Raw genomic sequence first — 27,582 nt, forward strand, 5'->3', positions numbered from 1 at the left:
ACTGCTTTCTTAACTAATTCACATTTGTTGTCTGTCAATAGAGAAAGTTTGGCATTCACCATGGAATGAAGGTATTTACTCCTGGTGACATCCAGTTTGACCATCTGGAATCTGGCGGATGCTTTCCATTGTGACAGCATTAGTCACAGCATATTTACAATAGCTCAAACAACCATAACGTTCCTGATCTGTCACGAATTGTGAATATAATTATATTAACTTACTGCACCGATTGACCATGGGGCTGGGACTCCAATATAACCGTTAGGTGAATTTTCTACATGCACAATTTATAAAAGGTCTAGCACCTTCGAAAAATGAGATTCTAAAATGTGGCGCACACCATAGCTAGCGCATTTGTGCGCTGTTAATAATAGAACAGTCTTAAACTGTAGCATAACCTGTGAACGAGCTTTTTAACTCCGCATGGAAACGCCCTCCATTCTTTTTTCATGGTCACTTCCCCTCCAACCATTTCGATGAGTTTAATACTGACGCATGAAAAAAAAAAAAAAAAAGATCACGACTGACTGATGGAAACATGAAATGCCCGTCAATGTATAAAGGCCGACAGACAATTTGTTCGGTCACAGTGGTGGGCTCTTATTTTGTCATGCCCTCGCGGTAAAATAAATATAGCAATAAATGTGGCGGTTTCCTCCAGCATCTTCACAAGGTCCTTTGCTGTTGTTCTGGGATTGATTTGCACTTTTCGCACCAAAGTACGTTTATCTCTAGGAGACAGAACGCGTCTCCTTCCTGAGCGGTATGACAGCTGCGTGGTCCCATGGTGTTTATACTTGCGTACTATTGTTTGTACAGATGAGCGTGGTACCTTCGGGCGTTTGGAAATTGCTCCCAAGAATGAACCAGACTTGTGGAGGTCTACAATTCTTTTTCTGAGGTCTTGGCTGATTTCTGATATCAAGCAAAGAGGCACTCAGTTTGAAGGTAGGCCTTGAAATAAATCCACAGGTACACCTCCAATTAACTCAAATGATGTCAATTAGCCTATCAGAAGCCTCTAAAGCCATGATGTCATTTTCTGGAATTTTCCAAGCTGTTTAAAGGCACAGTCTTTACATTAGTGTATGTAAACTTCCGACCCACTGGAATTGTGATACAGTGAATTATAAGTGAAATTATCTGTCTGTCAACAATTGTTGGAAGAATTACTTGTGTCATGCACAAAGTAGATGCCCTAACCGACTTGCCAAAACTATAGTTTGTCAACAAGAAATGTGTGGAGTGGTTGAAAAATGAGTTTTAATGACTCCAACCTAAGTGTATGTAAACTTCCGACTTCAACTGTATTGATAAAACTCACCCTGTCCGAGAGATTACACGTTTATCAAAACCTCATGCCAAGGTAAGCCTAAACCAAACACATCATTAATATGAAGTGTTTGTAAAATTCACTATGTGAAAAAGGAAATAGTGGAAAGACGATTGGAACCATTTCCATGTTTGACCTTTATGTTTTATGGGTATTATGACATGTCCACTATGGCGGACTATAAGGATAAGAGTTTATAAAAATATCGAGCTCGCAAGCTTGTAGTCCTAAAACCTGGGAATAAGTTAGATTGTTAAGCCATCCCTGTGGGAAAAATAATTGGGGAAAGGAATAAACGTTGAAAATAAGGTCTGAGGTTCACATGAGATCATGTTAAACTTAAATCAAAATAATAGTAGAGAGAATGATTTATATTTTATGTTCTATGAGATAATAGCAGTCCGGTTAACATGACCTTTATGAATTATGACGTCTTTGTGATGTGTTTTATTACATAAATTCTTCAAAATTCACAAAAATGACGTTAGCTGATAAAGATTATGTCATAGAACAAAACACATAAGATCTCCTAAGCCTGTGTTTAACACAGGCCTTATTTTTGGCGTTTATCCAAACACCCTACAAAAACGCCATTAATTTTCCTCATAGGCTTTGTCCAATGAACCATGGTGGAGTTAGCGCCTACAAAAAGATGCCATTACTATTGCTCTCTATTAGCATCGTAGATCTTATTGCGGGACTTTGACAGTCGGAAATCCCCTCCCTAGTCAGCCTATTATGCGTATTGACATTCATATTGCACTGTACAACCTTACCTATGGATTGTGGATCAATGAAATGGAGTATCAGTCTACTCAGTGACACTCACAGAACACAACTGAAGAGTTTATACAAATATTAGCATTATAACTGATATTGCGGGACTCTGAAACCACTGTGAAATTAGCCACATGAAAAAGAAATGTCACCTTGGTACTGCCACATCTTATAGTCATTACTATATTAACAACATTACGTTTTTGGTCATAAACATAAATGATCCAAACCACAAGCGCATTTTCATTTCACTGGTAGAATCGGGAAGTTTTGACTCCCTGTGTATTCGGTTGCTCATAGTGAACCACAAACTCCAGCATTCATAGCGAATGCAAATGCCGCCCACTTAGGTAGATGGGGCGTGCCCATAAACTTGGATAATTGTTTACTTTAAAACGACTTCTATATCCAAGATTTTTTTGGAAAATGTTTGTTTTTCACTAACATTTGTCATCATGCCCGTGTGGTGTCCTGTGTCTGGCGGTGCTAATTACAAACAAGCGCGAAAATTAGTTATCCAGAACGCAAAGCACCGCCCCTACACGAGTTGTAGTCTTTCAGACTGGAAAAATGTGTCAGCTTGTATGTTTAATTAATCAATCCTTATTTATTTATAAAGCCCTTTTTACATCAGCCGATGTCACAAAAACCCAGCCTAAATCCCCAAACAGCAAGCAATGCAGATGTAGAAGCACGGTGGCTAAGAAAAACTCCCTAGAAAGCCAGAACCTATTAAAGAAACCTAGAGAGGAACCAGGCTCTGAGGGGTGGCCAGTCCTCTTCTGGCTGTGRCGGGTGGAGATTATAACAGAACATGGCCAAGACGTTCAAACGTTCATAGATGACCAGCAGGATCAGATAATAATAATTACAATGGTTGTAGAGGGTGCAACAGGTCAGCACCTCAGGAGTAAATGTCAGTTGGCTTTTCATAGCCGATCATTCAGAGTTAGAGACAGCTGGTGCGGTAGAGAGAAAGTCCAGCAGGTCCGGGACAAGGTAGCACATCCAGTGAACAGGTCAGGGTTCCATAGCCGCAGGCAGAATAGTTGAAACTGGAGCAGCAGCACGACCAGGTGGACTGGGGACAGCAAGGAGTCATCAAGCTAGGTAGTCTTGAGGCATGGTCCTAGGGCTCAGGTCCTCCGAGAGAAGAGGGAGAGAGAGAAAGAGAGAGAGAGAATTAGAGGGAGCATACTTAAATTCACACAGGACACCGAATAAGACAGGATAAATACTCCAGACATAACAGACTGACCCTAGCCCCCCGATACAAACTATTGCAGCATAAATACTGGAGGCTGAGACCGGAGGGGTCGGAAAACACTGTGGCCCTATCCGACGATACCTCCGGACAGGGCCAAACAGGCAGGATATAACCCCACCCACTTTGCCAAGGCACAGCCCCCACACCACTAGAGGGATATTTTCAACCACCAACCTACTACCCTGAGACAAGGCTGAGTATAGCCCACGAAGACCTCCCCCACGGCACGAACCCGAGGGGGGCGCCAACCCGGACAGGAAGATCACGTCAGTCAACTGATACCCCATTTCATGAATCCACAATCCATAGGTAAGGCTGTAGTGAAATATAAGTATGCCACCATTGCAATTGTAAAAGTCTAATACATCCATAGTGTGATCAACTGATTTTTGTTGAATTTATATAACATTCCAAACTTGTTTAACATTATCTAGTCCAAATATGGCAAGATTCCAATATTTGTATCAATGAAAATTAGGGACCTTTARTTTGAAGGCGAYCCGCAAARTCCACTATTGTGGCTAATCCTTATTTTGGCTAGCTTCACATAGGTAAGAGGACCGACCTGTTTGTGTTGGTTTGTTGCGAGGAGCGCGCAACGGTCAGATTTTAGCTGCACACACCGTTAAAAAGTTATACATGGTCTGATTAAGGTCTATTGACCGACATCTTAGCTACTATTAAAATAAATTAGAAGGAAGTGTGCCGAGTCTTTTTCCCGTTTCTCCAGCAAATTCTGCCTCATCTCTTATCAAAAAATTGTTGTAAACATGCTCATGCACTTTAATGTATACATTTGCGGCTGTGGGTACAACAGGTGACACGCACCCCATAGAGATAGAAGACTCTAGTGCCCAAAAACCCCATTTTAGTATGGGCAGTGTCCATTGAGGACTTTCAACATTTTGAAGTAGTCAACTGGGTGGGACTTCCTTTGAGTTAAGGAAGGATCACATAATTATAGGTCATCAGGAGGGAGGGATCAACCAATGAATTATACTCCTGAGCAAACATTCCATAACTGCAGGTGTCAGTAAATTGCCAACCTTTGCTTTATTCCCAGATCAAACACACTCTAGGTGACAGTGTGCACCCTTTCAGTTTGTTTACCAACTCATAGAAGTAGTAGAAGAAGAAAACTGACTAGTTCAATGGAGCGGCCCATGCTCACAGACACCATAATGAGACATATACAATGATGCTATGTCTAAATAAGTATATGGTGCTCCCCCACCTCCACCCATAGACTGGCTCCAATAAACACTAATTATTTGGCGTCCATTGCAAGTGGTGGTTGATTCCAATTGGATTGCGATGAGGAAATACAAAATGTTCACAAACATGAGTTACATCAAATTTGGTAAGGATTTATTCTGAATTTATATTTGATTTTTAACTGCTTTCTTAGATCTAATTCGACATATTGTTTTTCATGTCAAATAGCAGAAGTTTTCATTCACCATGGAATGACAGAGTATTACTCGCTGGGACATCCAGTTTGACCATCTGAATCTGGCGATGCTTTCCATTGTGTACAGCATATAGTCACGCATATTTACATAGCTCAAAAACCTAAACGTTCCTGATCTGTCACGAATGTTGAATATAATTATATTTGAACTTACTCAGCCGATTGACCATGGGGCTGGGACCTCAATTATAACCGTTAGGTAATTTTCTACATGCACAATTTATAAAAGGTCTAGGCACCTTCGAAAATAATGAGATTCTAAAATTTGGCGCACACCATAGATACGCATTTTCGCCGTTATAAATCAGAACAGTCTTAAAATTGTGTGAACGAGCTTTAAAACTCCGCATGGAAAACGCCCTCCATTCTTTTCATGGTCACGTTCCCCTCCAACCATTTCATGAGGTTTAATTACGTGACGCATGAAAAAGAATAAGTCACGACTGGACTGATGGAAACATGAAATGCCGGTACAATGTTATAAAGGCCGACAGACAATTTGTTCGTTCGACATGGTGGGCTCTTTTTGTGTCGTTAAAATAAATAATGCAATAAATGGTGGCGGAAACACCTTTATGCGCAAATATTGATATAATAACCAACATGTCTAAGTAAAAATGACTACTCGGAAAGCATGAAGTGTATTATGTGGTGTTGGAGGGCCAGTAGGAGGCACCCTTTCCTCTGGTCTAAAAAAAAATATCCCAATGCCCCAGGGCAGTGATTGGGGACATTGCCCTGTGCAGGGTGCCGTCTTTCGGATGGGACGTTAAACGGATGTACTGACTCTGTGGTCACTAAAGATCCCATGGCACTTATCGTAAGAGTAGGGGTGTTAACCCCGGTGTCCTGGCTAAATTCCCAATCTGGTTCTCTTACCATCATGATCACCTAATCATCCCCAGTTTACAATTGGCTCATTCAACCCTCCTCCTCTCCTCTGTAACTATTCCCCAGGTCGTTGCTGTAAATTTAGTGTTCTCAGTCAATTTACCTGGTCAAAAAAATTAATAATACAAATTATGCTACAGATGAAATAAYTTATGAACTTGGTGGTGAATGTGCAAGGTGATGAGCTTGATGTTGCTTTCCAATAATATTATTCTGGTGACATGAGGATTGATGCTTGGCTGCCATTTGACAAATACAAATAATATCGCTCTTATCCATAATAACATCATAATGTAGTCTACCCGCACTGTATCTGRGATCTGTTGGCTAGAGTGCATGAGCCAACACCAGAGTGGGCACATTCGCTACATAACTCAGTAGAGTTGAAAATGCAATGAACCCCATTTAACTTGTATTTTTCATTTGGRACATGGGAATTTAACGGGAATGTATGTGCACTACGTCATCGCGCACAGCTTTTTATCCGCAACAAGTCAGTTTAATGGCAACACATCTCTGGTTGGATAATGCGCATATTGATTTATGCAGATTTTAGAATATTCGCATGAAAATCTGTCGCAAATTGGATGGAAACCTAGCTAATAACCAATTCATGGATGCCCCCCCAAAAAAAAACAATATATATACAGTTGAAGTCAGAAGTTTACATACACTTAGGTTGGAGTCATTAAAACTCGTTTTTCAACCATTCCACAAATTTCTTGTTAAAAACTATAGTTTTGGCACCTCGGTTAGGACATCTACTTTGTGCATGACACAAGTAATTTTTCCAACAATTGTTTACAGACAGATTATTTCACTTATAATTCACTATATCACAATTCCAGTGGGTCAGAAGTTTACATACACTAAGTTGACTGTGCCTTTAAACAGATTGGAAAGTTCCAGAAAATGATGTCATGGCTTTAGAAGCTTCTGATGGGCTAATTGACATAATTTGAGTCAATTGGATGTGTACCTTCAAACTCAGTGCCTCTTTGCTTGGACTCATGGGAAAATAAAGAAATCAGCCAAGACTCAGAAAAAAATTGTAGACCTCCACAAGTCTGGTCATCCTTGGGAGCAATTTCCAAACGCCTGAAGGTACCACGTTCACTCTGTACAAACAATAGTATGCAAGTATAGACACCATGGACCACGCAGCCGTCATACCGCTCAGGAAGGAGACTCTTCTGTCTCCTAGAGATGAACGTACTTTGGTGCCGAAAGTGCAAATCAATCCAGAACAACAGCAAAGACCTTGTGAAAGATGAATGGAGAAACAGTACAAAAGTTATCTATATCCACAGTAAAACGAGTCCTATATCGACGTAACCTTGAAAGGCTGCTCAGCAGGAAGAAGCCACTGCTGCAAACCGTCATAATAAAAAAGCCAGACAACGGTTGCAACTGCACATGGGGACAAAGATCGGGGAGGCTTGCAAGCCGAAGAACACCATCCAACCGTGAAGCATGGGGGTGGCAGCATCATGTTGTGTGGGGTGCTTTGCTGCAGGAGCACTGGGCACTTCACAAAATAGATGGCATCACGAGGCGAGGCAAATTTGTGGGATATATTGAAGCAACATCTCAAGACATCAGTCAGGAAGTTAAAGCTTGTCGCAAATGGTCTTCCCCAATGGACAATGACCCCAAGCAAAACTTCAACAGATCGGCAAAATGGCTTAAGACAACAATGTCAAGGTATTGAAGATGACCATACAAAGCCCTGCCTCAATCCTATAGAAATTTGTGGCAGAACTTGAAAAAGCATGTGCGAGCAAGGAGGCCTACAAACCGACTCAGCTCTGTCAGGAGGAATGGGCCAAAATTCACCCAACTTATTGTGGGAAGCTTGTGGAAGGCTACCCAAACGTTTGACCCAAGTTAAACAATTTAAAGGCAATGCTACCAAATACTAATTGAGTGTATGTAAACTTCTGACCCACTGCTGAATGTGATGAAAGAAATAAAAGCTGAAATAAATCATTCTCTATACTATTATTCTGAATTTCACATTCTTAAAGTAAAGTGGTGATTCAACTGACCTAAGACAGGGTTTTTACTAGTATTAAATGTCAAGAATTGTGAAAACTGAGTTTAAATGCTATTGGCTAAGGTCATGTAAACTTCTGACTTCAACTGTGTGTGTATATACAGTGGGAGAACAAGTATTTGATATACTGCCAATTTTTGCAGGTTTTCCTACTTACAAAGCATGTAGAGGTCTGGTAATTTTTATCATAGGTACACTTCAACTGTGAGAGACGAAATCTAAAACAAAAATCCAGAAAATCACATTGTATGATTTTTAAGTAATTAAATTTGCATTTTATTGCATGACATAAGTATTTGATACATCAGAAAAGCAGAACTTAATATTTGGTACAGAAACCTTTGTTTGCAATTACAGAGATCATACGTTTCCTGTAGTTCTTGACCAGGTTTGCACACACTGCAGCTGGGATTTTGGCCCACTCCTCCATACAGACCTTCTCCAGATCCTTCAGGTTTCGGGGCTGTCGCTGGGCAATACGGACAAAACAAAAACACTTTCTGTCCATTAAAATAACGTCAAATTGATCCGAAATACAGTGTAGACATTGTTAATGTCGTAAGTGACTATTGTAGCTGGAAACAGCAGATTCAAAAAAATAAAATAATGAATATCTGTATAGGTGTACAGAGGCCCATTGTCAGCAACCATCACTCCTGTGTTCCTAGAAGGCCAGCATGCCTGAGTTGCCTCTTCACTGTTGATGTTGTAGACTGGTGTTTTGTGGGAACTATTTAATGAAYCTCCCAGTTGAGGACTTGTGAGGRGTCTGCTCTAGGAAGAGTCTTGGTGGTTCCAAACTTCTTCCATTTAAGAATGATTGAGGCCACTATGTTCTTGGTGAACTTCAATACTGTAGAAATATTTTGGTACCCTTCCCCAGATCTGTGCCTCGACACAATCCTGTCTCTGGGCTCTACGGACAATTCCTTCAACATGGCTTGGTTTTCGCTCTGACCTTACACTGTCAACTGTGGGACCTTATATAGACAGGTGTGTGCCTTTCCAAATCATTCCAACCAATTGAATTTACCACAGGTGGACTTCAATCACGTTGTAGAAATGTCTCAAMGATGATCAATGGAAACAGGATGCACCTGATCTCAATTTCGAGTCTCARAGCAAAGGGTCTGAWTACTTATGTAAATAAGTTATCTTTTTATTAATTTMCAAAAATGTCTACAAACATGTTTTCACTTTGTCATTATAGGGTGTTGTGTGTAGATTGATGAGTAACATGTTTTATTTAATCKATTTTAGAATAAGGCTGTAACGTAACAAAGTGGAAAAAGTCAAGGACTCTGAATACTTTCCGAAGGCACTGTATGCAGTGTTTATAAAGGAGGCCCCTGGTCCTTCAGGTGGTCGACATTTGAGACAATATCCACAGGAAAGTATTATTAAACCAACTTCAAAACACGGGTCTCTGTGTGTGGCAGTCATTTACATTTATACATTCACGTCATTTAGCAGACTTGCTTATCCAGAGCGACATACAGGAACAGTTAGGGTTGAGTGCCTTGCTCAAAGGCACATTAACAGATMTTTWACCTAGTCAGGTCGGGGGTTCAAACCAGCGACRTTTAATTTATTGTCCCTATGCTCTTAACCGCTAGGCTACCTGCATCATGTGCACAACAAGGAAGTACATGCAAGCATATTAACCGAAGTCTTGCAGGTYTTTATGGTTTTGCACATCTGCCAGGTGATAGAAATTTCAACGGCAGTACCGGCGCTCTAAAAAGTTAAATAATACTCTCCTGTAGATAGACTGAGTTCAAATGTAATTTTATTCAACATTCTGGCTTGWAAGTCAACTTTCCAAGTTTTTGCACTGCATTGTTTCAGAATGTGTACCAATAGTTGGTATCACAGTGTGATTTATTAGGCAAGCTGCTCACCTACTTGACCAGCTCTAGTTGGTTGGTTAGTTAGACCATTACCAGCTCTAGTTTGTTGGTTAGTTAGACCATCTACCAGCTCCTAGCTGGTTGTTAGTTAGACATCTACCAGCTCTAGCTGGTTGGTTAGTTAGACCATCTACCAGCTCTAGCTGGTTGGTTAGTTAGACCATCTTCCAACTCTAGCTGGTTGGTTAGTTAGACCATCTTCCAGCTCTAGCTGGTTGGTTATGTAGACCATCTTCCAGCTCTAGCTGGTTGGTTAGTTAGACCATCTACCAGCTCTAGTGCGGTTGGTTAGTTAGACCATCTACCAGCTCTAGCTGGTTGGTTAGTTAGACCATCTTCCAGCTCTAGCTGGTTGGTTAGTTAGACCATCTACCAGCTCTAGCTGGTTGGTTAGTTAGACCATCTACCAGCTCTAGTGGTTGGTTAGTTAACCATCTACCAGCTCTAGCTGGTTTGACACACACAATTCACAATAGTAAACTGTAGCACATAGTATACAACTTTAATGAATAACTATAAAAGAGTGCTTTCGATAACTATTTTTTGCAATTCTAATTAGTGTTTTTTTCCATCTGTTTTAAGTGGCCACCTATCACATTGTGTTGCGCATGAAAAATGATCAAGGTAGCCTACTATGCATAAGCATTGATTTGTTCCTAATTTAGTTTTGAACAAAAACAGTCCCATATGCAAGATACATATTTTTGTCATATATCAAAGAAATGACGAAAATATATATCATATGGATGACCATATATTTAAAAAATATGTCCATTGCAAAAGTTGAACGCACTGACTAAGTCGCTCTGTCTAGAGTGTCTGCTTAATGTAATTGTAAAAGGGGTAGCCTAACACAGGAGGCTGCTGAGGAGAGAACAGCTCATAACAATGGCGGAACGGAGCKAATGGAATGGCATCAAACACCTGGAAACCATGTGTTTGATACTATTCCACTCCAGTCATTACCACGAGCCCGTTCTCCACAATTAAGGTGCCACCAACTTCCTGTGTAGCCTACCATCCACATATCTAATTCTTTTTTTTTTTGTATTCCCAGGTTAATTGTGACCTGTCCTGAATTCTACTCAAAATGTGTTCCATTCCTGGATTGCCAARGCCAGGATCCCAAGTCACAGTTCTCATTACAAGGGTAAACCTAAATCCTATCTGTTCTCTAGTGGAATTGTGGGGCAACTTTGATCAAGAAAGGCAACATGCTTACCAGCAAATGAGAAGGGGAGTTCAGATTCCCAGACAGAGGTTTTGTGYATCAGAAGGAAACCCTGGAGACTTGTGTCTAGCTCATCTGAATGTAACCTGGCACAGAGCTAGGATAATTTCTAGACATGGGCATCATTACAATGTGTTTCTCATTGATGAAGGGAGAGCTCATGTTGCTACAAACAACACCTTAGCATGGGGTAAGAATGACTGTTTTCTTTTACCTCCAGAAGTGGAGTTCTGTGTTCTTGCCAATGTATCCCCCTTATCACATGAAAACAAATGGACTCCAACAGCCTCAGATTTTTTGGAGTCTCTTTGCGGCAAAACGGTCAATGGAATGGTTCAAGATGTATTGATGCCAGACAGAACAGTCCTCCTTTATATTCCGATCATTAACAAACATATGTATGAAGTCGGCTTTGCCAGAAAGCTCCCCAGTGACAAGTTCAAACAACTTGTTCTATTGTCTCTGAACTTGCCAAAGAGTCAGGTCTCCTCCACAGAGACATTGCCACCTACAGTGTTACACAAACAGACTGATGCTGGGATAGAAATTGAGAAGTTTCAACAATACTTCTATCCAGAACTGCTAACAGACTTCATTGAGACTGTGGAAGTCACAGAGGTGATAAACCCACATCGTATCTTCTGCAAACTCTCAGTTTTCTCTCAGGAGCTGAAGAAACTCTCTGAGCAGATTGATGAATATTACGAAGGAAGARCTACTTTTTGCAAGGCAAGACAGACGGCCTCAGGCGCTCCATGTGCAGCAAGAGGGAGCAATGGCAAGTGGTATCGATCTCTGCTACAGCAGGACATTGGATCAGAGAGTGCTGTGGAAGTACTARATGTCGATAATGGGAAGACGGACTTCGTCCATGTGGGTGACATCAGACCACTGGCTGCCAAGTTCTTCAGAATGCCAGTTGTAACTTATGTTTGCTCCCTCCACGGTATTGAGGACAGAGGCATTGGATGGACAGTGGATGAAATCAAGTATCTGAAATCTGTGCTGTTGCACAAGACCGTCATTGCCAAATTTGAATACCACAACTTGTCAGAAGGCATCAACTGTGTGACACTCTATGGAGACGACAATGTAAACATCAACAAACTTTTTGGAGTGAAAGAGAGATGTCTTCTGGAGTCAGAGAGGCCTCCACCACGAGTCACAGAGGAAAGCTTTGCCACAGACATACAAAACCGTGTGCATCCCCTTACCACTCCACACCTTCCGTCAGCAACAGAGACTGTCCTCAATGAACATTGGTTCCAGGTAGGAAGCACCTTGGAAGTCAAAGTATCTTGCATTGAAAGTCCAGCAAAATTCTGGTGCCAGATAGCACAGGAGAGTACAAGTCTTCAGATCCTTATGCAAGAAATGCAGTATCATTATACCTCCAGTCCTCCACAGCAAATTGATGGAGACATTTGTGTTGCTCTGGATCATGACAATGGTATGTGGTACAGAGCACGGATTGTTGAGAATGATCAGTCTCCCCATGTAGATGTGCGGCTCATAGATTACGGACAAACCAGGCGTGTCTCTCTGCAGGACTTGCGCCCCCTGGACCCAGTGTTTCAAAGACTGAAGACCCAGGCCTTTCAGTGTTTCCTGCAGAATCTGAACACTCCTACAAGTCCTGTTCCAGCAGATTGGAGTGATGCTGCCTCATCGGAGTTCCAGAAGTTTGTAGATTCCACTGCTGACTCTAATGTAGGCTTGAAATGCACCGTACATGCAGTCATGCGTGACACCCAAGGCTTGGTGGTTAATATGGTAGATATTGAAACACCAGTTCAAAGTGCAMGCAAACTTCTGGTTCAGAAAGGAGTAAAGACCCCAGCTCCTCTAAAATCTCCTCCACTTTCTTCTGCTCCGCCCGACACGGAAAACTTCTCATTACACAACATTGAAGTTGGAGGGAAAGAGAAGGTGTGGATAACTAGTGCAAAAAGTGTTGCTCACTTCTACGGCCAGCTTGAAAYAAATTCTCATGTGATTGACAAATTGACAAAAGATGTTCAGTATTTTTGCCACCAACCACTGCAGAGCACAAACTGTCTTCAATCACTAGAAACTGTTTGTTTTGCTAAATACACTGATAACCAGTGGTACAGAGGACAGATTAAAGCAACACATCCAACCCTCCAGGTTCACTTTGTGGATTATGGTGACACAGTCACATTGAGTCAATCAGACATCCTTCCCTGTCCTGTAGAAGCCYGCTCGCTCATGTCAGTTCCTGTGCAAGCTGTTCTGTTTGGACTCTTCGGTGTTCCAGAAGATGTATCCCAAGAGGTCAACCGCTGGTTTGAAAAGCATGCCACAGACCTGAGCTTTACCATCACAGCYGTGGCTAAAGACTCTGGTGGAAAGCTTTTAGTTGAACTGTATGACGGAACAACACATATAAATGAGATGGTCAGAGAGAAGCTAAAAGAGGCGAGACCAGGAAAAGAAATAATTTTAGTCCAATCGTCTTCTCTGAGCTCTGAACTATCAACTACTTCAAGACGCACAGCTCAATTTCAGACCAAATTTAAAGGGCCAGAARGTGTGCAAATGCCAACATCTCAGGATTGGGCTGCGAGGGGAACGGTAATAAAGCACAGTAGCACTGCAATGTGTTTCGCATCCCCGCAAAGAAAAGTTGGACAGTCTACTCCTCAGCAGTCACTGTTGGACAAACCTGAAAATAAGCCTATGGTTGAACATGATGGACAGATATGTCGTTTCTCCAAACTCACAGACCTTCCCTCAAGACCCTTGAAACCAGGGTTGGTAACGGAGGTGTATGTTTCACACTGTAACAGCCACTCTAGTTTCTTTATTCAGTTCACAAAGGATGAAGATMATATATTCTCTCTTGTGGAGAAACTAAATGACTCACAGTCATCTTGTGATGCCCCTCCAGTTGACTTGAACGAACTGCAGCTCGGTGACTTGGTGAATGCGGAGTATCCCGAAGACAGCTCATGGTATCGTGCAGTTGTTAGACGCAAACCTGGGAATGGAACCGTTCATGTCGAATTCATAGACTTTGGAAATGAAGCAACTATTCCATCCCTGAATGTAAAACAACTCGACAAGCAGTTCATAGAATATCCCAGGTTCAGTATTCACTGTGTACTTAGTAGAACAACTAATGCTAACAAAAAAGAGACATGGGAGGAAGATGTCACATCGATGATCAAAAAGGCTACAACAACAGAAAACGCTGAGAAGAAACTGGCATGCACATTCATGAAGGAGACCGGATCAGTTTGGGAGGTCAGTCTAGAAGATCAAGGTATTGTMTTGGCACATTCCTTAGTTGAAGCTAGTCAAACAGGCAGAGCAGATGTATCACAACTGTCTTGTTCAGGTGAAAACACGATTCCCATGCTGTACAAGAAGCCAAGRGTTTCCCAGAACCAGGCTTTAGATGTCTATGCGTCCTCTATAGTTGAACCTAACTACTTCTGGTGTCAACATGCAAACTCTGAGGAGCTATACAGGATCTCAGGAATTGTTCAAGAGTTTGTAAACTCTGCCCTGCAGGACCCTGTCCCAATGGATACCCTGAACCCCAGAAGTCCTTGTRTGGCTTTCTTTGCAGAAGACAACCAATGGTATCGAGCTCAGATTATTCGCAAAACGAATGATCTTTTCACTGTTCTTTTTGTGGACTATGGAAATGAGTCCGAAATTGATCTTAAGGCGATAAGGTCAATTCCACCTCCGCTACTAGAGAGCGCCCCTCAGGCCTTTCTGTGTTCTCTGGCTGGAGTTGAGCACCCAGAAGGTGCCTGGGATAACAACACTGTTGATGGGTTTTATCAGCTTATAGTTGACAAACCACTAAAAGTTACAGTTCAGAACATGTATCGTAATCTGGAAAGTTTCACCCCACAATACCAGGTCAAAGTGGAGTGTGAGGAGCATGTTATCAACGACTTGATGAGAAGTTACTTGCATTGCTCTGATTTGCACGTCCACAGCAAAACAGAGTGTGCTGACGAGCTCTTCTCTGARGTGACCATTTCAAATGAAAGCTTSAACCGGTCTGAGTATAAACATCTTACACAAGAAATAACTCCCAAATTGAATTCCACTGAGGTTCCAGTGATGGATAGATCACCAAGCACCACGCAATGTTCAGGAGACACTCTGGCAGTCAGGACAATCTCTTATAATGGTCTTGCAGGAGTCTCCTCAAGTGGATCCAATGTACCTTCTGAGAGTGTCCCCAAACTTGAAACTCTTCCAAAACGATCAATAAAACCAGGTTGGGTAGCAGATGTCTATMTTTCACAATGCAACAGTCCATCAAGTTTCTTCGTTCAATTAGTAGAGGATGAAAAGTATCTGTTCTCTCTTGTGGAAAGACTCAATTCTGACCAATCAGATGGTGTTGCACGCAAGAACGTTGCCAATCCGCAGCCAGGGGATCTGGTGAATTCTGAGTTTCCAGATGACTGTTCCTGGTATCGTGCAGTCATTCTAGAAACAAATGGTGAAGACAAAATTCATGTGCAATACATAGACTTTGGTAATGAAGCATACGTTTCACCCCTCAAGGTTTGCAGGGTGGACACCCAGTTCCTGGAGCACCCAAGATTTAGCATCCATTGTTCTTTAAGTGGACTTGCGGACACTAAAGACAAAGGATTGGAGCAGGAAATTAGTTGCCAGTTCAAAAAAGTTGCAGGTGCGGACAGTGCAAGGAAATGGGAATGTAAGTTCATCAAAGACACTGGATCCACTTGGGAGGTCTGTCTGGACCAGAACATCGTACTAGCYGATTCACTAAATATGTGTTGTTCAGCTGGAGACTCTACTCACCTTGACCGACAAAGCCCAAGTTCTGGATCTTTGCCATCACAGATAGAGAGGAGTGACAGAGAGCATAATACACTGCTGCAATTCTGGAAACTGGATATATTCCTGGGACAGACTTTGGATGTGTACGCCTCCTCCATAGCGGGCCCTGGTTATTTCTGGTGCCAGTATGCAAACTCTGAGGAGCTTGCTGAAATCTCTAAAGTTTGTCAGCTCATTGGAAACTCTGAGCATAAGGACACAGTCCTCATGTCTACCCTGAGCCCTGGAAGTCTTTGTCTGGCTCTCTTTGCCGAAGACGAGCAATGGTATCGAGCTCAGATTGTTAGCAAAATGGATGTTATCTCTGTTGTCTTTGTGGATTATGGAAATGAGTCAGAAACTGATTTGAAGTCTTTGAAGTCTGTTCCACCTCAGCTACTAGAACACCCTCCTCAGGCCTTTCTGTGTTCCCTGGCTGAATTTGAGAACTCAGAAGGCAGCTGGGATGACAATGCCCTTGATGGGTTCTATGAGCTSCTTGCTGATAAGCTGCTGAAAGTGACAGTTCAGAAAATGGATAATAATAACAAGCTCCCCATTCCTCAATACCAAGTGAAAGTAGAGTGTGAGAAGCTGATTGTGAATGACTTCATGAAGACTTGCTGGAGAAGCTCCCCCACCGAGTCTCAATCAGGTTTGTAAATGTTCTCAACTTTTTATTGAGAGTTGTACAGTCTCCATAGAGACTTATGTCTCCATAGAATGATTTCATTTGAACTTTTTGTTTTTTTTTCTGTTGAAGGTTACCTGTGCTTCAGATTAAGTTTTTAAACTTTTGAATTCTAATATTGTTTAGTAATACTACTATACATTTAAAATGTTCAACTTTATTATCCCATTGGGAAATTTAGTTTGCATATAAAAAATWATGCACCACACGTAAAACCAAAGTGAGTTGAGATTATTGATTCAATCATCAGTATACATTATATGCATGTACATTATAAATAATTTATGTCAATTCATGTTTCTTCCCTTTCAGAAGAAGCGGCCAGTCATTGTAGCTGGCAACTGGAAGAGACTGATGATTGAATCTGGTTTGGTCAGATTTTAGTCCTAGTTTGCATCAAGACTTTAGAAGTGATGAAGTTGTTGGATCCTCAAGATTGTAGATGTTAGCACATTGTGGACATTAATGTCTGCAAACAAATCTACAGGGGCGGCAGGTAGCCTAGCGGTTAAGAGCGTTTGGTCAGTACCCGAAAAGTCACTAATTCGAATCCCCGAGGGAACTAAGTGATATCTGTCGACATGCCCTTGAGCAAGGCACTTTACCCTAATTGCTCCTGTAAGTCGCTCTGGACGAGCGTCTACTAAAATGTAACAAAATGTACTATTAAATGTGACTATTTTCAGATTCAAAATACCATAGCTGTAATGTTTTTGTAACTGTTTGAATATGTTATGTGGTGAATGATCTTGATTGAATAATCTTGTTTTATTTGTGGTGTCTGGGATTCCCACTTGTTGTTTCTCCTCCAAAAGTTTGCATTTGGAGTTTTCCTATTCTAGTGATCTGTGTTATATTTGTCCATGTGACTAGTTTTCAAAATAACTGCTACTAAACCTAATGCACTTGGAAACAACAGGTTTTTGAAAAGCTTGTAGATGGGAATTTCAAAGAATGTTTCAATGACAGTGTTAGTATCTGTCTTGGAATGTCATGACATTGTACCTTGTTTGGAATTGAAAGCAATAAAATGGGACTGAATGCATTATCAAAGATATTGTTTGTAGTTTTATACTCGAGTTCAAATAGCCTACTTTTTGTCAGTTTGTTGCCATAATTGTCAAACATTTTTGCATAGTAGTCATGTATGAATTTGTTTTCCCTTTCACGATTAGAAGGATCAATTAACCCAAGTCCAATTCTGCCTTGAACCAGGAAGTTTTACTTCCTCCTTCCTGCACCAATCAAATTATTTTTAATCCTTGAGGGAGGAGTGTACAAGTGTACACCTCAGGAAGTATGAACGAATTGGGAATTGAGCTAATGTGTAAACCCCCCCCCCCCAGTCCACCAGTGGGCAAACATACTTCCTGGTTCATTCTTGTCCCTAGYTGCTGATCATGGGTCAGTTTTGCATTTCCCCACTAATGGTTAAGGGTTGGGGGAGGGGAAGCTGATGCTAGATCTGTTCCTAGGGGAAATTCACCCTGGAGCTGTAAGACAACCCCTCTTGTGTTGTTGAATGTTGCTTGGCAACCTCTTTTTTTCCAATCATGTTAGAAATGACAGAGTTGCACCAGGCAGCTGCTGCTGGAGACTTTGATCTAGTGGAGGAGATTCTGAACAAGAAGAAATGTAACCCCAATCACAGAGACATAGACTGGAACTACAAGACYCCGCTTCACTGGGCAGCAGCCAAAGGTAGTTGTCTTTAGAAGGTTTGTGTCCATTAAACAAGAGGGCTGCATTCAGCAGGGTAAAATGTTGTGGAACTTTCAGCTAGAAATATATTATAGAACAAACATATAGAACAAACATGCCTCTCTGACATGTAGAATAAGGAATCWCATGGGTTCTGTTTGACATGTCTATTTGCAACGTTTGCCTACTGAAGACGTTTGCCTATTKYTTTACCTATWCCCTATATAGTGCACTTKTTTTGAACAAATRTTTGCACTATTTAAGGAATGGGGTGCCATTTYGGGACACATCATTTATCAAATCCTGTTTATTATGAACTGCATTGTGACTCTCTTGTGTTTTTATTTTTTAAATACGTTATTGTCACATTTAGTCCCTGTTTCCCAGGACAGACAGAGACTGTTAGAATTCTGGTGGAGCACGGAGCCAGAGCCTGCCTGAGAACTGATAGTGGATGGACACCTGCCCACTTTGCAGCCGAGGCTGGGAGACTTGGAGTACTGCGCCTGCTCCACTCACTACACGCCCCCATAGACAAAGAGGACTTCTCTGGTGACAAACCAGTCAGAATAGCAGAAGTCTATGGACATAGTGACTGTGTTCGATTTCTTGAAAGGTATGTATTGTCAGTGGTGAAAAAAGTACCCAATTGTCATACTTGAGTAAAAGTAAAGATACCTTTTAATAGAAAATGACATAAGTAAAAGTGAAAGTCACCCAGTAAAATACTATGTGAGTAAAAGTCTAAAGTATTTGGTTTTAAATATACTTAAGTATCGAAAGTAAATGTAATTGCAAAAATATACTTAAGTATCAAAAGTACAAGTAAAAGTATAAATCATTTCAAATTGCTTATATTAAGCAAACTAGACGGCACCATTTTCTTGTTCATTAATTGACACACTATATTACACATTATTTTCTTGTTCTTTAATTTACACACTACATTACACATTATTTACTTTAGGAATGTAGTGAAGTAAAAGTTGTCAAAAATATTAATAGTAAAGTAATGTACAGATACCTCCCAAAAACTACTGAAGTAGTACTTTAAAGTAGTTTACACCACTGTGTTTTGTATATTTATAGTATAATATTTCGGTGATTTTTAAAAATATATATTTTTTATTTTACTCTGCTCTGACATGCAAACTTTACTGTTGTGGTTAATTGATTCTAGTCTACTAAACATTTGGGTAATGATTTGTGATTGATATAAGAATAACTTTCCCTCTTAACAGACTTCTTTAAGTGTAGTTTAAGTACAGTAAACTGCTCCACAGCTTCATCTCTATTATGTCTGAGGGGATATGTGTGATGTAGTACATGTGATTATCTATATCTGCATCATGCACAATAATATGATTTAGATTCACTGCTTTATTTGAATGATGTGTGAGGGGATCAATGGCCGTGTCCGAATACCGTAGGCCTACTTGCGTTCTTAGTAGTAGGCATTTTGGGTATATACMAAAAAACGTGAATAGTAAAATGTGAAATTCAGTAGGCTTTAAATGCCAGGATGTCATACTCTTTTCGGCTTTGCATCTAGTCAGGGACGGACTTAGTYATTTGGAYGCTCCAGACAGAGGCCAGTATGAGACCCCCCTCAACTGTAAAAATGTTRMACCTTTTATTAATGTGAWCCAGTCATGTTTTCATCTGACGATTCCCTTCAAAAAGTAGGGTACCTTTGCATGTTCATCCCAAAATAATTCCGGCATTTGAACTGTGTACACGACAGTTTTCCTTTAATTCCAGCGCTTGACTTGGGATGAAAGCAGTGCAGGAGCGGTCTTTTTTCCCCAAGTCGGTCCATTAGACAGAAATTCCCAAATGACATTATGCTATAGAGACACCTGATTATTCTCTGTTAAGGTTTCATACACATTTTGACGACTTCCCATGACTTTTAACCAAATTTCCATGACCAATAATTGGTGGCATCTATGTAGCCTACATGAAAGTCTGCATAAATGTGGTATTGACACTAGAAGGCTGCTGCTCTCTGTTCCCATGTAGACCTACTATCTCCTGRCATTGTGCCCTTGATCAAGGCACTTAAGCCCCCACAAAGTAAAATAATTGCACTGTTAGGCTACTTTATAAAACATGTGGTCAACCCTCCATCTGGAGAGAGACTGGGAGTGCAYGCTTTTGATCCAGCCCTGAAACACACCAGAGTCTGCCTATCAAGGTCCTGTCAATCAGCTGATGTTTAGGCTACAGTGTGGTGTGTTCGAGCGGGGCTTATTAAGGTCCTGTCAATCAGCTGATGTTTAGGCTACAGTGTGGTGTGTTCGAGCGGGGCTTATCAAGGTCCTGTTGCGCAGCTGATGTTTACCTCTATTTCGGTCCTCCTGGAGGACGGTTGGCCACCCTTGACATAAAATATTGCAACATTACAACCAAATACGTCTTTATAYAATGATTCCCTCATTCAATGAATCAGGGATAAAATGGATAAGGTAGTCTACAACCGTATAAGGCTAAAATATTCACATTTCAGGGGAGATCTATGCATWGCATGGAAGCTATTTGTCAATGAGGCAATGTTTTGGAAAAATTAAGTTCTCGGAATTATACTGATAATAAATGCAACATGCAACAATTTGAGAGATTTTACTGAGATAACAGTTCATAAGGAAATCAGTCAATTGAAAAACAGTCATTAGGCCCTAATCTATGGATTTCACATGACTGGGAATACAGATACAGTATGCATCTGTTGGTCACAGATACCTTAAAAAAAAAAAGGTAGGGGCGTGGATCAGAAAACCAGTCCGTATATTATGTGATCACCATTTGCCTCATGCAGTGCAACACATCTCCTTCGCATAGAGTTGATCAGGCTGTTGATTGTGGCCTATGAAATGTTGTCCCACTCCTCTTCAATGGCTGTGCGAAGTTGCTGATATTGATGAGAACTGGAACACGCTGTCGTACACGTCGATCCAGAGCATCCCAAACATGCTCAATAAGTGACATGTCTGGTGAGTATGAAAAAACTGGGACATTTTCAGCTTCCAGGAATTGTATACAGATCCTTGCAACATGGGCCTGTGCATTATCATACTGAAACATGGGGTGATTGCAGTGGATGAATGATACAATGGGCCTCGGGATCTTGTCACGGTATCTCTGCATTCAAATTGCCATAGATAAAATGCATTTGTGTTCATTGTCCGTTGTTTATGACTGCCCATACCATAACCCCACCATGGGCCACTCTGTTCACTATGTTGACATCAGCAAACTACTCACCCACACACGCTATCAGAGAGGGTGCATAAAAAAATAAGTTTAGTGTGGAATTACCTGTATGCTTTTTTTTTAAACATAGAAATGCATCATTCACATCCATTCATTTTTCGGCTCCGTACTGGGTTACTGTCAGACGAGTACCGTGACACTTGTTGGGTCATATTAGTGTGTAGCCCAAACGCTACAGACGTTTGTGAGAAGATCKATTTTCGGGATGTCTCTTGGTCTGACGAACACCACTGTCGCTCTGCTACCTTCCACCACAAATGCGGAAGGCCGACATTGGCGCATCATAGACATTAAAGTGGCGGATACRGTGGATTGAGACACAGCCCATACAAAAAAAAACATCTCTAGCTTAACAGATGGATTTTAAAAATATTTATTGCAGCTGATAATCAGATGAGGTAATGATGCTTTCAATACAACACGGAAAAAACTAGGTCAAATCATGACGTCTGATCTTCAGGTTGGAGCTCTAGAAAGAGGCCTGAGTTCCCGACTTGGAATTCCGAGTTGGATGACCATTCAAAAAGATCTTTCCCAGTCGGAGCTCYTTCTTTTTRTCTCCAGTTGTCTTTCCTTGAATGCACTGAAGTTGGTTGTCAGAGATTTCCGAGTTGTTTTGAAAGCGGTATAYGAGGACYCGCTGAACAAAAATTAACTAATGAATAAACTAATGTCAGGAAGCAATGCAATTACGCATTCTCAGTAAGGGTGAGTGTGTATAGTAGCCTATGTTAATATTTGTTGTTTACTGCATAAATGTTTACTAAACCGTATGGTTCTAAATCCTATGTAGTATGATTAGTACACAAGTGCAGTTTTAGTCAGTAGCCTAGTAGGCAAGACTGATTTCGGACACGGCCATCACTGTAGATTCCCAAATTGAACCCTATTCCCTTCCCAGGGCTCTTGTCAAAAGTAGTGCACTTTGTAAGGAGTAGGGTTACATTTAGGGTGCAAGCCCATGTGTGTTATGTGCAGTAGGTTACTTCCTTAATGTGATTGTCTGCATCATATTTCAGTGCAGAGCCAGAGTGCAGGGCCTACCGCCAGATGGCAGTGTTAAACGGTTTTCCCTTGGACGACACGGACAAGGAATGGGAGGAGCAGAGAAGATAGGAACTAAACAGGACTGCAAAACAAGGGATTACCACACCTCCTTAACAAAAACATTATTGGGAAAACAGCTAATATAGTTTACCCAAACCAATTTTTAAAATGTTACAKCATGAAGCACTAGTGGCATTTGGCAGAAAAATACAGACATTACATARATTTCACTGGCCATACAGTATGAAAAACTATTCTGGACACTTACGATAGAAACAAGTGTAGGTTACACATTATGCAATTCAMTTTCCAAATGATTAATTCCTATTATGTAATTTTCCATTCTACATAACATCTAATATATAGGCTATATTACAACAGAAAAATAAGGCTACAATTATAATAAATGATACATGTKTGACACTGCACATACTTTCTCAGTGTCAGAATTTCAGTTGATTAGTATTGGGTTTAATTTSGATATAAACTAAGCCTAGATGAATAAACAGTATAGGTATAAAACGTATCTAAAAAAAGAAACTGGATTAYAATATCATTTCGTCTTCATCGTGGATGCCAGTTTGGAACTTTGACTCACTGCTGATTGTACCTGCTGGTGAAGAGTGAAATAGATAAATAATCAATTAGCTATGACATTACATCCAGTTGGTTTAGACCAATAAATAAATTGTGATTTGTGAACTCACTTTTAGGTTGAAATATTTCAGTAGTGCAACACGAATCTGTTAGGAAGGAATAAAAAAAATGATTGTAATGGGTTTTTGTTTTGCTACATATTTCAGTCTCGTTACATTTACATAATTTAGCAGACGCTCTTATCCAGAGCGACTTACAAATTGGAAAGTTCATACATATTCATCCTGGTCCCCCCGTGGGGAATGAACCCACAACCCTGGCGTTGGAAGCGCCATGCTCTACCAACTGAGCCACACGGGACCTATCATTCATCAGGTATTGTTGCCTGGTTACCCATCAACATCACTCCAGCCAAACGCCACACCCACTAATGTTTCTTCTTCAACCGAGTGGGTGCGTTCAGTTTGATTAAACTTTTACTAGGTTGTGTAAACAGTTTGTACTGAATGACACGTTTTCCCCAAATGTTCTCGAACTGACTGAGGTATGTTTTCTCTGTTTGGTGGGTGCGGTGTGGCTTGAAGCAATAAGTGATATATTTACAGGCCAGCAGCCATGCTGACAGCGTTTCCCAACCCACAACCCAATAAATTATTTGATATTGAGATAAAAACYGCTGTATTGGACCTTTTTTCAGTAGCTTACCGGTTTTTCTCCAAAATATGCAGTGAGTAGAATGAATAGACCCTGTAAGAGCATAAAAACAACATTAAAACCTTGTGACCAGAAGAAGGAAAAGATGTCACGTCTACTCCTGCTCCTCCCCTCCTGCATTAGAKGTTGCCGGTTTACTAACCGTTGGTCTTGGCAACCATTCATTACTCACACCTGCGCCTCATCAGGCACACCTCGATCTTATCACTTCCCTGATTACACCCCCTATATATAGCACTCTGTTGGTTCCATCAGGCATATTGTCTCTGTTTCCATGTTCAGATGCATTCCTTGTTTTGTATCTATACGTTTATATAAACTCTGCACCTGCTTCCTAACTCCCTGCGTCTACATACAAAAGACAATTACAGGGTTTGATCAAAAGACAACTGTATATTAGGCAGTGTTGCATTCAATTCCCTTCTAACACAGTTGACTGAATTGAAATGGAATTGACCCTAATCTCAGTCGTACCTGGAATGCGTTCAGCAGAGTGAAGGCGTAGTTCACCAGGTAGGCTATAGGTCCTGTGGTGATGTCAAATATCATAACAAAAAATCCAAAAATCCATGTCCCTCCAAAGATTGGGGTTAGGAGGATAACCGCTTTTAGGATACCTTTGGCCACTTCTTTTTCATCCTTAGTGTTGACTTCAAGACTTGGTCTCAGGAGCCTTATGATAACTACTAGCATGCAGAACACATTGACTACTACAATAGTGCCAATAGGCAGAACGAACGCAAAGATCGAGCCCTTTAAAAAACCTCCATAAACGAGCCAACAATCCTCACTGGAATAGTAGTAGTCCTTCTGGCCACTGTTGTAGGTGATAAATGTAATGAAAACAATMAACAGTGGACAGCAATAGCCAACAGAAAAGCACAGTCCCAAGCAAAACTTCTTGCTCATCTGATGGAACATAAATATCATCTGATGGAGAACCATGACACTCAGGCACAACATCCAGAAGAACATGGACAGGTAGCATAAATGCTTAACTACCACGAAGATCTGACACCAATTCTCTGGGATGTTTTTGGGGAAAGCTGAGGCGAGAAAGCTACAGTCGGCTATCAGTAAACACAGGCAGATGTTAATGTGGGCTGTGTGGCGACAATACGACACGCTGGACTTGACAACAGATTTCCACACAATACATTCTATCACTAGACAGAAGAGAAGTGAGACAATTGAGACGCCCAAGCCCACATAGGTTATCTCCTTCATATAGGGAAGATTATCTGGTTTCTTTGACATGAGGGTGGTGAACGAGGATAAGTGGGTGCATTCGCAATGGTTTTCGTTATCAGGACCACTCCATTTACAACCTTCATCAGACCATTGGCTTTTTGTAAAATCCCAATATACACACTGTATCTTGTGGTGGCGGGGCCTTTTACAGATCAACTGGAAGTCTATTGAGATATCTGCAGATCCTTGACCAATGCTAGTGGACACCACAATGCTGTTTGGATCAGCGTCTGTTTGTTGCGGCTTTGGTAGATATTTARTGAGAGATTTAAAACCTATAGTTTTAACCATAATGGAGCTAGTCCTCATGATTACGGTGACATTGAAAACTTTGTTCACACAATGTTTCTCCGGCTGAGGTTCACAGCCATTCAACTCTATGTTTGTGTGTTGGTATGTGTTATTCTCGACATCTGACTGTTCAACCAGGCCCTCAACAGAAATCAGATATCTTTCAGCCATGGATATGTTGGCACGGTCAGGTTTAGAAATCCATGAATTTTCAAGACTGCTATCCAAAAGATTGCTGGATGATATTAGAGCATCCTGAAAAAGGGGGGGAGTCATATTTTAGTCGATAATTAATATAATTTTTTTTTTACATTTCTGTTTACTTAATCTTTTGTTATTATAAATCGTACATAGTGAAGAACAGAAAAATAACATTCTGGTAAAGATGATTATGGATTATACTTACTTGTAGTTGAGCCTTATTCAGTGTGTAATTTGTTAGAGATGCGTTGATTGCGTTGTTCATGGTGAAGAGTATGGACACAGAAGCATTCACATTAGCATACGTGTTGATGGTTTCTGATTTATCGGTGGAAGACTTCAGACGTGAAAATATGTTCGCAGAATTTTTTTCAACTGTCCCAAGTCCTATTCCAAGGTTCTGTAATGACAGAAGGAAAATGCATACAAAAACTACAGTTTAGAGCAGTTTAGAATAAACTATAATAACAAAAAGTWATTTAAATGACAACACGGCCACCCRGCCACTTGTTTTGGGAAACAGCTGAGGGATGGGGCTGGAAAAATGTAACCACTCTGAATAAGATCAAAATTATAGTTTTAACCATGTTTTGAAGCTAGTGTTTGTTTACAAATACATTGTTTACGAACAATGGAATAAAAAACAAGATAATATATTGTGGGTACAGCAGTTGAACTAAGCTCATGAGGCATTTTAAGTTCTATTATTCTAGAATGAATGGATCTACGGGTCGATCCACCAATTCAGTGCCTTTTGAGAAGTGTAACTCGGTCCCCCCCCCCCTCTTTTAATATCCCCCTCTGCCCTTGACTTGTCATAAATAAGTATATTTAACACTTATGATTATTATAATTTCANTCCCCCTCTGCCCTTGACTTGTCATAAATAAGTATATTTAACACTTATGATTATTATAATTTCACAAACATAATTCCTGTTATAAGCAGTTTTAAGTTACTTTTTCAAATATTAAAGTAGTACAGTATCACAGAACATATTGTGAGGTTTCACTTACCTTTGCCAAATAACTCTTAAAATGTAAGAGATTAGCTTTATTTGAAAATATCACTTTTTCCAAGAATAACCGCTGTTCCTTTGTGCTCTACACATGAGCACACTGCAGCAGATCGCTTACAGTAACATAAACGAATGAAATGCTATTGTTTTTTAAAATACTTTTTTTCTTCTTCGTATTCTGTTACCCAAGACCTTCATAAACACAAGTGAAGGATAATTTTTCTGATAGCATTTATGAAATGTATTTATTAGCCTGTTAGAACGTTGCAGTCAAAATGGCTGCTCATTGGCGTATTAAGGGGGTAGTGAGGCCCAGCTGTTTAKGTGTTAAAATCTTCRTAGAAGGCACAGAGGTTGTGCGGAGGGATGTTGAATTTTGTCACTTCAGCAAGTTTTATGCATATTAAAAATCATAATTTATAGAATTATTCATATGGTTTATATTAAAGGGATTTTAAAATTCAATATTGGTTGTGGTATCCCAGGAGGTCTACCCCAGGGGATGGTAATTGAGGGGAGGTACGTGAGGCGACGTTGGCTCTCTCTGCTGGGCATACGGGAGCTGGGCACTCCGACACGGACAGATAAGTGGAGGTAATTAGAGGAAAGTTCCAACTAGCCGTGGAGGCTAAATAAAAGGAGCACGATTGCACACCACGGGAGAGAGACGGACACCAGTTAAGAGAGAGAAGAAAGACCGAGCAAAACCTAAGTTATTTATTTTCTGTCTTAGTAAAGTAGTTTTTTCGGACTAAAACCTCCCTGTCTCTGTGTCAATCTCTGCACGCTCAACCCAACACCCCTCGGTTTACCACATATGGTGGAGAATGCGGGTAACTCAATAGATTTGGGTYCCGTGGGGTCGAGTYTGTGGAGATTACCATGGAGGAGCTGGTGACTCAGTTCATCCTCAGCCAGCAGAAGCAACAAGCTCTCCAGGAGCAAGCGCTGGAGGAGCAGCTCCAACAAAACCGCAGACTGGTAGCGGAGGTAGCCCAGTTGAAGGTTGGGAGGGCTCAG

At 40.8% G+C, this 27,582-nt stretch overlaps 3 protein-coding genes and 1 non-coding gene across 4 annotated transcripts in view; 2 read left to right on the forward strand and 2 right to left on the reverse strand.

Moving 5' to 3' along the window:
- The first annotated feature begins 4,527 nt into the window (after positions 1-4,527).
- On the forward strand, positions 4,528-17,503 carry tdrd6b (tudor domain containing 6b). Its single transcript, XM_023987054.2, has 3 exons — positions 4,528-4,740; positions 10,766-16,433; positions 16,782-17,503. The coding sequence occupies exons 2-3, from the start codon at positions 10,799-10,801 to the stop codon at positions 16,829-16,831; spliced, it is 5,685 nt and encodes a 1,894-aa protein (XP_023842822.1). The 5' UTR covers positions 4,528-4,740; positions 10,766-10,798; the 3' UTR covers positions 16,832-17,503.
- A 463-nt stretch (positions 17,504-17,966) lies between these two features.
- LOC111963574 (ankyrin repeat domain-containing protein 66) lies at positions 17,967-22,559 on the forward strand. The gene is made up of 3 exons (XM_023987115.2): positions 17,967-18,170; positions 18,558-18,786; positions 22,463-22,559. Exons 1-3 carry the CDS (start codon positions 18,023-18,025, stop codon positions 22,557-22,559), a joined length of 474 nt encoding a protein of 157 aa, XP_023842883.1. The 5' UTR covers positions 17,967-18,022.
- The window catches only part of adgrf3a (adhesion G protein-coupled receptor F3a), a 29,853-nt gene continuing 24,071 nt past the window's right edge, over positions 21,801-27,582 (reverse strand). Inside the window, exons 10-14 of the mRNA XM_023987062.2 lie at positions 25,750-25,944; positions 24,276-25,598; positions 23,793-23,834; positions 23,198-23,233; positions 21,801-23,103 (exon numbers count right to left, since the gene is read on the reverse strand). Of these exons, the coding sequence (XP_023842830.2) occupies positions 23,044-23,103; positions 23,198-23,233; positions 23,793-23,834; positions 24,276-25,598; positions 25,750-25,944 (1,656 nt within the window). The 3' untranslated portion in view covers positions 21,801-23,043. The remainder of the gene's footprint in view (positions 23,104-23,197; positions 23,234-23,792; positions 23,835-24,275; positions 25,599-25,749; positions 25,945-27,582) is intronic.
- On the reverse strand, positions 23,373-23,449 carry trnag-ucc (transfer RNA glycine (anticodon UCC)). Its single transcript has one exon. It is a non-coding gene; the product is annotated as a tRNA-Gly (tRNA).

This window comes from Salvelinus sp. IW2-2015, linkage group LG4q.2, assembly GCF_002910315.2.
Source record: "Salvelinus sp. IW2-2015 linkage group LG4q.2, ASM291031v2, whole genome shotgun sequence".
Lineage (NCBI taxonomy): Eukaryota > Metazoa > Chordata > Actinopteri > Salmoniformes > Salmonidae > Salvelinus > Salvelinus sp. IW2-2015.